General features: G+C 44.9%; 1 protein-coding gene across 3 annotated transcripts; it reads right to left on the reverse strand.

The window, feature by feature from the left end:
• Positions 1-291: 291 nt before the first annotated feature.
• Positions 292-4,787, reverse strand: LOC114870640 (homeobox protein Hox-D9b-like). Of its 3 annotated transcripts, none has more exons than XR_008692606.1 (3): positions 3,509-4,787; positions 1,195-2,305; positions 292-568 (listed from the first exon to the last, which is right to left on the reverse strand). XR_008692606.1 is itself a non-coding variant. In XM_029175559.3 (2 exons), exons 1-2 carry the CDS (start codon positions 4,188-4,190, stop codon positions 2,061-2,063), a joined length of 927 nt encoding a protein of 308 aa, XP_029031392.1. In that variant the 5' UTR covers positions 4,191-4,787; the 3' UTR covers positions 292-2,060. The 3 variants fall into 3 exon arrangements, 1 of the variants encoding a protein (XP_029031392.1); XR_003788395.3 differs by having other exon boundaries at positions 292-991; XM_029175559.3 differs by having other exon boundaries at positions 292-2,305.
• Positions 4,788-9,757: the final 4,970 nt, after the last annotated feature.

Raw genomic sequence — 9,757 nt, forward strand, 5'->3', positions numbered from 1 at the left:
GTGTATAATGTGGCTGCCTGGTTGTGAATGCTGCGCAGCTGCATTGGTGGTGTGTGGTTCTGGGTGTGCATGAAACGGGCCTAACGCTCCCACGTGGATCAGGACGCGCGTGGAGTTTGGCACAAGGACCGTTGACATCAATGAGAATGAGCAGAACGATCCTTTCAGGGTTGTTGTGGGTTTGGACCCAAACCAAATGATTAAGATACGACTGTTTCACTGCCTTTGGCTGGAGAAGCGTCATGGCTTCATCCAGAGGCAGAAAACAGACTCCTGTCTGAGCACATCCAGAATGAAAACACCATTACTATCTTTACACAAGTTCTTTTAATATCATGAGGCTGGAATCAAACTTTTCTACATTTGGCAAAGATCGTTTTGTCTTAAGTCAACACTTGAATACATTGTTGGTTCTTGTGTGTCCGTGTGGCGTTTATATTGTCGTTCTGTCATCAGTACATGTGCTAACGCTGGTGGCAGCGGTCGGTCGTTGGTCCCAGTCGTTCAGGTGAGTTTATCTGGTTCGTCTGTTGACTCAACCTCCAAACAACCATGAAACAGAAAAAACCTGAAAATGTGTGTAAAGCAAAGAACCAGTCATTGTAGGAAGTCACCAAGAAGCACTGAGGGTAAAAACCAACACAGAGGTCCTGTGATTATCAACCATGTAGTCTGTGATTTATTTCCTTTAAAAAAGACGACCACGAGCAGCATATTAAGCCTGACTGAGCACCGGAGGCCTCATTTTATCACATCCTGACTCCAGCACACGTCTGCCGCCGTCGGCCCCGGCCTGATGCCTTCCTCTTCTGTTCCTTGTTCTTGAAGCCGCCCCATCGTCACAGAGGCGGGCGACAACGCGGGCATCACTTCCACAGATCATCCACTCGTTTCCATGCGTCCAGGATCGTTTGTGCGTCGTTTGTCCCAGGAGCTAACGGTGAACAATGACCCTCACACTGCACTGCTGCCCATCATAGCTTAGCCATGACTGGTGTATGTGTGTTGGGGGGGGGGGGGGGGGGGTACAGGCATGAGCACAGCTGCACAAAGACTCACGGTAACAACATACACACAGAACAACAGCAACAACAATAACAACAGATAAGTCCATGCACAGGTTCAGAGACGTGAGAAGCTCTTTGGGGGAGACCGGCATCAGCTGTAACACGCGTGTCATGAAGCAGAGCTCACCTGAACACGTCACACGGAGCCTTTAAGATGTGGGTCGACAACGAATTCAAGTCCAACAGGTTGCATCCAGCACAGCATCCGTCTCCACAATAAGGGGATGATTATGGGAGGATTTCATGTTCATACAGTGAAGCAGCGTAGTCACGTGATGCTCTCTGATCTCACATGATCCCACTGACTTCACATGAAATCAGCTCCATGACAGTGAATCCCATGGTCCGACATACGGCTTATGATGATTTCACCGCTGAAGCAAAGCCACCAACAGCTTCCCTCCTTCCGCCCCTCTTCCATTTGACCCTCGGACCCTCTCTGTGCTGTGCATCACTCTCAGGATTCCTGTCTGACGGCTGCGTCATTGAATTCAGACTTTTTTCACAAGGATGGTGGTTTTAGCACTAAATCATAAAGCACGGCTCACATTTTGGCCGAAATCGCAGCCAATTGATGTGAAGTATGTGTCAGGTGGTTCCAGATTTAGACATCAGATGCCCTCATCAAAAACAGCTGTGGTCACAAATGAGCAGCCTTTGCTCTTTGTCTCTCCGACTCTTCACTTCACACATCACGTATGTTATCATTTTACTTATATCCAGCTTCTCTTCTTTTAGAAGCATGACTGTCTTTAAATTTGCCACATGCATATGGAACAATTCTGCATCAGAGTCGACGAGGGCCCAAAAAACGAACAAAAACGTGGTGTTGCAGCTAAATGTGGTCTCCCACGCAGAGCTTCGCTGCAGTTTTGCAGGGCAGCCATGTTGGCTCCACGGTCTGCGCCGGATCCCACGGCATCAGCTGACCTTAAACATGGTGAAGCATGGCCTGCTTCAGCCTCACCACCTCCCGTATGAACGAATGATGGATCATTCGTTCATACTCCTCCGCTCTCGGATCATCAGCTTCTTCATCTTCATCCGTCTGTTCTGGAACCAGATTTTCACCTGTCTCTCTGTCAGGTTCAAAAGTCCCGCCACCTCCAGGCGTCGGTCCCGGGTCAGGTACATGTTGTAGAGGAACTCCTTCTCCAGCTCCAGGGTCTGGTGCTTGGTGTACGGACACCTCTTCTTTCGGGTGGACTTGGCGTGGATCCAGCTTGCTGATGGATTTTCTGCAGAAAAGGAAACAGAGTGGCAAATAGATTTACGCAAACCAAACTGAAAGGAGGTAAATGCACTCCGTGCGTGCAGGCGCGTGACTGTGCAGAGAAAATATCCTCAGGAGCAAATTTTACGAACCTGCAACTTTTGCCTCGTTGGAAAAAGAAACAACCACGTACTAAAAGCATCTTTGTGAGTGGGACGGATGGAGGCCTTCACCCTGATGCCGTCGATTTACCTTAATATTACACCTAGTCATATTATGTGAAGTTATATTTGTGGGCTGTTGCGTGGTTATTACACAATTTAAGATGTAAATGTTTTAGGAGGCGGCAATAAATACGACAGAACATGACCAATAAATAATCCCTCAATCACCGCCAGACGTGGCGAGGAACAGCCGAACCTTCAGAAATATTAAGCTCCAGTCGGTTTACGAATATTCGACCTGTTTGAAATGTTTTATTGGCCACTTTAAAAAGCAAAGCAGTCACAGAGCGATGGTTAAATAAGTGTCCGACCTAAACCGAGCTTTGGTTTTGCGAACACAGAAGACACACGCTAACTTTGCTCCAGTTTGAACCTGGGTTCGCAGAAAAAAGCACATTAAATGCATCACAGCTGTTAAATGATATGAAACCTTTTCTAAACCTAAATAAATAATATTGATAATAACTACAGTGTTTATGTTGCGTTTTGCAAATTATTCTCAGACTCGATGCAAAAAATTTATAGAATGAGCTGAATCGCAAATATAAAACTATTTATCGTCCCCTTGGGGTTTGAACATTATTATAGCTATTATTAAATTTGTGTATTAAAAAATAGAACTATTATTTCTATGCAAGTTGTGACCAGTGACGGTCCAATTAGAATTAATAGGCATTTTGCTTTGTAATGGTGTTTGCTAAATAATCGTCAAGCTTTAATTAGCGCCAGTCAAAGGTGGAGCAGGCCTACCTGCGTCCCTCCCGTCGAGAAATTGGTAAATAAGGCAAATAGCACCTTAATTATTTTAATGGACTATAAAGTTTTATATTTTCCGTTTACACGACATTTATAGGGCAATAAAAGTCGCACACACTTAGACGCGCAGGCCGCTTTTGCGCGTCTTTTACGCACTCACTTGGACACACAAACACACACACACACCTGCGTGTTGCCACGTCTCAAACGCTAATAAACACCGGAGATCAGGGTGCATCAGCCTTTACCCGGGTCATGCTGCTGCGGCGCCGGTCTCTCCTCGTCCTCCTTTTTGGGCTCAGACTTCCTGCCGAGCTCCTCCGCCGTCCCCAGCCGCTCCAGGACCACCTCGGTCGGGCTGGTGAAGCTGGAGTCGTCCGGGCTGTCGCGTGACGGCGGTGAATTCTCGGGTTTCACCGCCTCGTACCTCGGACTGCGACCGGCGAGCTCGCCCTGCGCCGGGACGCACCCGGCGAAGCCGAGCGACGCCTGAGACAAGGCGGCGTCCGAGGCGGAGCCGGCGCCCTCCCAGCAGCGCACAAACCGGGCCTCCGCGGCGGAGGACGACGCGAAGTGCTCCGCGTGCGTCTGCGGGCCGTAGTACGGGTGGTGGTGGCTCAGGAGGTGGTGTGGATGGAAGAGCCCGGGGATGGAGGCGCCAGGGGCGGACTGCAGCTGCGGAGAGGACGACGACGAGGACGTGGAGGTGTTGGTCCAGGGCGAGAAGCCGTTCAAGCCCGTTTGTTTGTTGGAAAAATGAGAAAAATCCGGAATGTGCGAGCCGGGGGTCCCCTCCTCCTCCTCCTCCACTCCCCGGGACGGCTTTGCGCAGCCGGCCGTCGAGCCCTGAAAACCTCCCGGGATGAAATGGGCCCCATACGGCTCTTCGGTGTGGAGCCCCATCATGGAATAATAATTCGTTAGCGACATGTTTATTTTATTATTTCAATAAAAATACACTTAAGTGCGACTGTAAAACGTTGGATGGGCTGGTATAGTGGCTTACATCCTCCCCTAAAATGGTAGTCATTTTTTTGCTGCCCGTACCTTCTTCCCCGCTCCCCATTGGTCACACTGCGGATCACGTGGTCAGACTGTATTTACCCAGGCTGGGCATAAATCAAGCCATTCTTTTGTGTTTAGATACGTGATAGTGGCCTATCGTCTGCTGCCAGCAGGGCCTGAATGCAGACCTGAGGCTTTTAAAACTATGGACTTGAACCCAGGTTTTACAAGTGAAATAAAAAGTAGCAGTGGGACGTTTACAAGCGGATCTGAAGTGTCTGCACTGAGAAAGGTTTTACAAACTTCAGAGGCTTCTGCCAAAGCAGCTGTAATGCAGAATTAGTAATTAGCTAATCCACCTTGGTGTAACTTTAAAAGTCGACGGAGGAGCTTTTTACTCTTCGTTCTGTGGAGGATCGCTTCCTGTCTGTCCATCTCCTCTCTGGTTTGATGCTGGTGGAGGCAGCTGTGTTCACTGTAACGCTGCCCCAGACCTCAGTCACTGGGTCAGCGGTCAATTCGTCCCTGTTTTTATGAAGCTGACATTTTACGTTAATAATTTCATAATCGCAGAATCACCGGATTCCTGACTCTAATAAAACCACTGTCTCCCTGCAAACATCCGCTTGGTTTCACGCCCCACTAACAGACGCGCAGGCACGCGCGCAGTGACGCAGTGGTTATTCTCTGGGCGTTACTTCAATATCAGTCTGGCTTTCTTTACTCACCTAAGGCGTGTGTTTTTAGATCTAAATACTAGCAACAAACGTTTAGTTAAAGACCAAATGAGACCCTGAAGCCAAACGTCCTGAAGTCTTAGCGGGTGTTTCATGTGCGCCATCTGCTGCCCGGAGGAGCTGAAACCGGCGCACAGGAGATGAGGGATTCCCAAACGTCCACCTCACAGCGTGAGACTTCTGCTGCAGCGTTGCCTGAGGCACCTGAGGCTCCGATGAGGTGCAGCAGCGAACTCCTTAATCAGAGCCTCGTTAACACATGTTACTGATCTGTTAACAACAACACAGACCTCAAGTCTAGACAACAAGGCAACACACAACACGCAGCATTTACACATTTAGGTGGGAGCTGACACCTTAAAAATACATTTTTAGTAACAAACATATTTTACATATAATTGGCTATATTTTATGTATAATTAGCTATAATTTGATGACAGTCAAGCCATTTGCTCCTCTCAGCAAAACTTGTGCAACATTCGATATGTTTATTTCCCAATACGTTCCAGCTGCTGGTCCCAGAAAACAAAGGAGCAAACACTTGTACGTTGTCTTTTCTGCTACAGTCAGACGCAGCTCGTGTAACTCTGCAGGTTACGCAGGTTGTCGGCCATTTTGTTCAGCTGTTTAAGATTTAAATTGAATCTGCTTATGAACCGAAGACGTTTGCAGGATAAAGGCTGCCCAGGTTTGTATATAAATGTAAACCAACCAGAAATGAACCTCTGATATGAAACACGTGCATAAACCCGCAGGGTGAAAGAAGAAAACCCTTGTGTTTGTTGTACCGTGGAGAACTGACCCAGACTTTGAACAGCAGAAAGCAACGAGTCCAAGGCTGCTAATGAACCTTGAACCACTCAACCCACGGCAGCGTCACAACTGTGGCCTTAACGACTCGGGCTTTATGGGGGCAATACAGACCGTCTGCTGTCACTGTGTGTGTGTGTGTGTGTGTGTGTGTGTGTGTGTGTGTGTGTGTGTGTGTGTGTGTGTGTGTGTGTGTGTGTGTGACATAAAAAGGAAAATAATCAGATGAAAGAAGAGATAGTTCAGGCCTAATAGTAGAAAGTACAGCTCAACAACAACAACTACAAAGAAAGTTGTGTGTTGTGCTTGATAAGAGTATTTATTCTACTATGAATTTGTATTAAGACCATTATGTAGATAAAACACTTTTTATTACACTATTTATTTCATATTTATACTTTTTTCATATTTATGCTTCTTGCATATTGAGTTAACAGTATATTAAAATATTGAGGTCGAACTTGATTTTTTTTAATCTAATGATTTCAGCTTCTATTTAATTATTTTAATTTTATTGCGTTACTGTTGTTGTTTCTCAAAACAACAATATGAACAAACAATATCAAAAAAACACACGTCATCATGTATTAGTTTTGCTTGTTTATATTCTGAACTCCTAATGTAGTAATTAATAATAAGACAGCGCGTGAACAGCAAACAGACAGAGCAGCATCTGCTCAGCTGTTTATTAAAACTCACAGTCAGTGCTCGATTATTGGGCAGCATTTATTTTTATTTTTGATTGACATAAATGAGGCAGAGGGAACACGGATTTCTACACATTGAGACTGCAAGTTACTGCAAAGTAGAAGCTAGTGAGGTGAAGGCAGCCTTTACACTTTAAAAGCAGAATATTTAACAGAGTTTGGTTCAGCACCTCTTTAATCAACAGAAGCAGTTTTAATACGGACAAACCCGTAAATGTTTACACCTGCTGCAGCGCAGTAAACGAAGGATGAGTCCAGATCAACAGTCCGGTCGCATCCTCACCTTCATCCTCACCTTCATCCTCACCTTCATCCTCACCGTCATCCTCACCTTCATGAATCAGAATAAAGCAGATATGAATGTAGATTATTTAAAATGAACAAACAGCATTGTTCTTAGAAAATATAAACTGATCTTCATCGTAAACACTTTTATTTTGCGAGTTTAAAACTAAAAACATAATTTCTCAAAAGCTTCCGTCTTAACCTCACTCGACACACAAGGCTTAAACCACAAAATATTCAGGGCTGTTTATGAGTCGCTGTTGAATATTCTGGTAATTTGTTAATACAGGTTTCATCTCTGCAGAATCACTTTATAGTGTCTGGACAGACACACACCAGCTTTGTAGAAATATTAACGTTGTAGATGCAGCAGAATGTTGGTTCATTTTAATTAAACAGTCACTGCAGTGAAATAAAATCGATTAGTGGAGTTAATTTGACTTTTAATTGCTCACCGGATTTGGGATTTTAGATAAAATGCAAAAAAATAATAATAGCCTCGAATATTTATATTTATTATTGACTAAAAGACAGTAATTTCTCCCGTGACCCCTTCTTCCCATGAATGTATTTAAAAGTCAAACCAAGGAGGCCTTGGCCAGTTCTTCCGTATTGTCTATGGCTCATAGTGTAAGTGGTGTCCGGGCATCACTGCCTCCCTTCCACGTCCATCAGGCCTCCTTCCTGCATGCGACTCCCCGCCCGCCGTCACCTCCTCGCTCGCCCGGTGACAGCTCACAGCTCGTCCTCGGTCCTGGCGTCAGATTAGGCTTCAAACGCGCGTGCTGTGCCCTCAGTCTGCCGGAGAGCAGCCCGGGTTCCCAGCGCCAGCTGCGGATAATTAGGACCTCAGACTGGGACGTTCAAGCCTGGTACTGGGCTCGCACCAAGTTCAAACAGGATGTCCGATAGTGAGCACGAATCCAGTACAGGTTCGGTCTCCATTAAACCGGCGACGTGTCAGACTTTGACTTGAACAACAAGCCTAATTCTAGTGAACCGTAGTCTTGCTTCAGGCCACAGCCTTGAAATGTAAAATGAGACCTGAGCGGAATGCAAAAAAACAAAATAAAAGGTCACCGTGTACTTAATCACGCTAATTGATGAAGTGAGATTACCTTTGGAAAACGTGGAACACGCCGTCTTTGACCTTGAGCCTGTCCGAACTGCAAACATCGGAGGTTCCACGTCGTCAGAGTCAGACCCTGTGCGCAACATGCAACAAGACACGAATTAACGCTAAAAAGCCAAGAAATCCAGGTTTGTTGCATGAAGCTGAGATTTAGATACAAATAAAACATGTCTCAGGAAACTTACGTCTGCGTGAATCCACGGATAAAATCCTAAAAATCCTATAAGAAAACACTGATCATGAAAAATACACAAATGCCCTTCCGTTATTTTCTGTCCTTAACTCTAAACTTAACACAATTTTCCTCAGTGTAGACTTTTTTCCGCTTTTTAATTATTAATAAAACATTGTTAATAACTATCAATGGTTGTACTTTTTTAATCGTAAATTACAGTACTACACTATCTTTATTGTAATATTTTGAAATACCTTACAGTCGGAGTAGTATTATAAAATTCCACAGTACAATTAGATGTAGCTGTACTGTTTGTGTACTATTACAGTAAGTCTTTTTAATAATCAATGCAGTTGCCAGAAATGCTAGAACAGTAGGAATCCCCAAAATGTCAGAAGACAAGTATAATATTGGAGGCTACGCTTTATCTGCACGTTTGTCCTCACGACACATTCTCGGCACAGAACAGCGTTGTAAAGAGGGGATTTCCGTTTTATCGCCCCGCGCGTCTAATTAGAGGACAGTTCCGATGCACTCAGCCTTAATGAGGACATTTCCCTGAATCAAAGTTTAGTTTGGCCCCGTTAAAGCTCATCCACACTTGATGCAGCTACGTTCTTAATGTTTCAGATTAGTCGAGCCGCCGCTGCTCGTCTCGGTCTAGATTCTAGACACGAGCTCAGACCGTCTGTTGGACGTTTGGCCAAAAAGATTGACGTTAGTTGTTTTAGTTTTACCTAAATAAAACGCATATTGTCACTGAAAGGTGTTTTATTCGATCAGCTGTGCCATGTTTCTGATTTTCCTATAATGAGATGCTGTTAATCGTGCCACTGAACCACTGTCGCTGTTTCCAATCTCAGAACAAACATGCTGTTGTTACTGCCTCCAAGTATTTGCCGGTGGCACGTCATGTGCTCATTATCATTTAAATAACCCGAAAAGCACTAAAACACAAGACATCCGAGAATTAATCAAATGAAATTACGTCAATTGCATTTTTACCTTGTTAAATTCGAATCTAAAGGAAATCTCAGTTAGAGCTAAGAATCAAAGCGACTTGATTTGAAAATGAGAAACATCTAAAGCAAAACCTGCTACGTGCATCTTGGGAGGATTACCGCAGGCTCCGCTATTATTAATGCACTACGAATCACCACTGGGATGAAAACAGCTTTATTTATTGTTAAATTAACACCCACAAGCCCTTGCGGCGCGTCAGCACACGCAAATAATAAAACATTTATAAGCAGATCGAAGAGGCTTTAGGCACTTTAGGCTTTACTACTGAGGCTATAATAATCTCCCCTTTAGTCTAAAAAACACAACAAATCAAATAGTTTCTAGGTGACATTATATTGTGTTAGTTCCTCAAAAGTTTTTGACACCTGAAACAAAAGCAAATAGGTGAGAGAACCTTTCAAACCAATGAGCACATACAAATCTGTACGAACCTGTTGAGTCCAGGAGAACAAAAGGCAGAGCAGTAGAACATCCAGGTCAATACAGGGACCTCTGTTCCCTGAGAACCCGAGTGTCTGTGTTTGGACAGACTCTGACTGTCAAGTCCAGTAAAAGCTGGGCCTCTTCAGTGTCTGTCTGTGTCTGTCACCAGAACAGAGATGCAGACAGCAAATGGTGAGGTG

This window comes from Betta splendens, chromosome 15 (assembly GCF_900634795.4).
Source record: "Betta splendens chromosome 15, fBetSpl5.4, whole genome shotgun sequence".
NCBI classification, from domain to species: domain Eukaryota; kingdom Metazoa; phylum Chordata; class Actinopteri; order Anabantiformes; family Osphronemidae; genus Betta; species Betta splendens.

Coding starts and splice junctions, on each gene's coding strand:
- LOC114870640 (XM_029175559.3), bottom strand. CDS start 4,190: ATGTCGCTAACGAATTATTATTCCATGATGGGGCTCCACACCGAAGAG. Junction 2,306..3,508: donor GCCGCAGCAGCATGACCCGG/GTAAAGGCTGAT, acceptor CCTTTTCTGCAG/AAAATCCATCAGCAAGCTGG.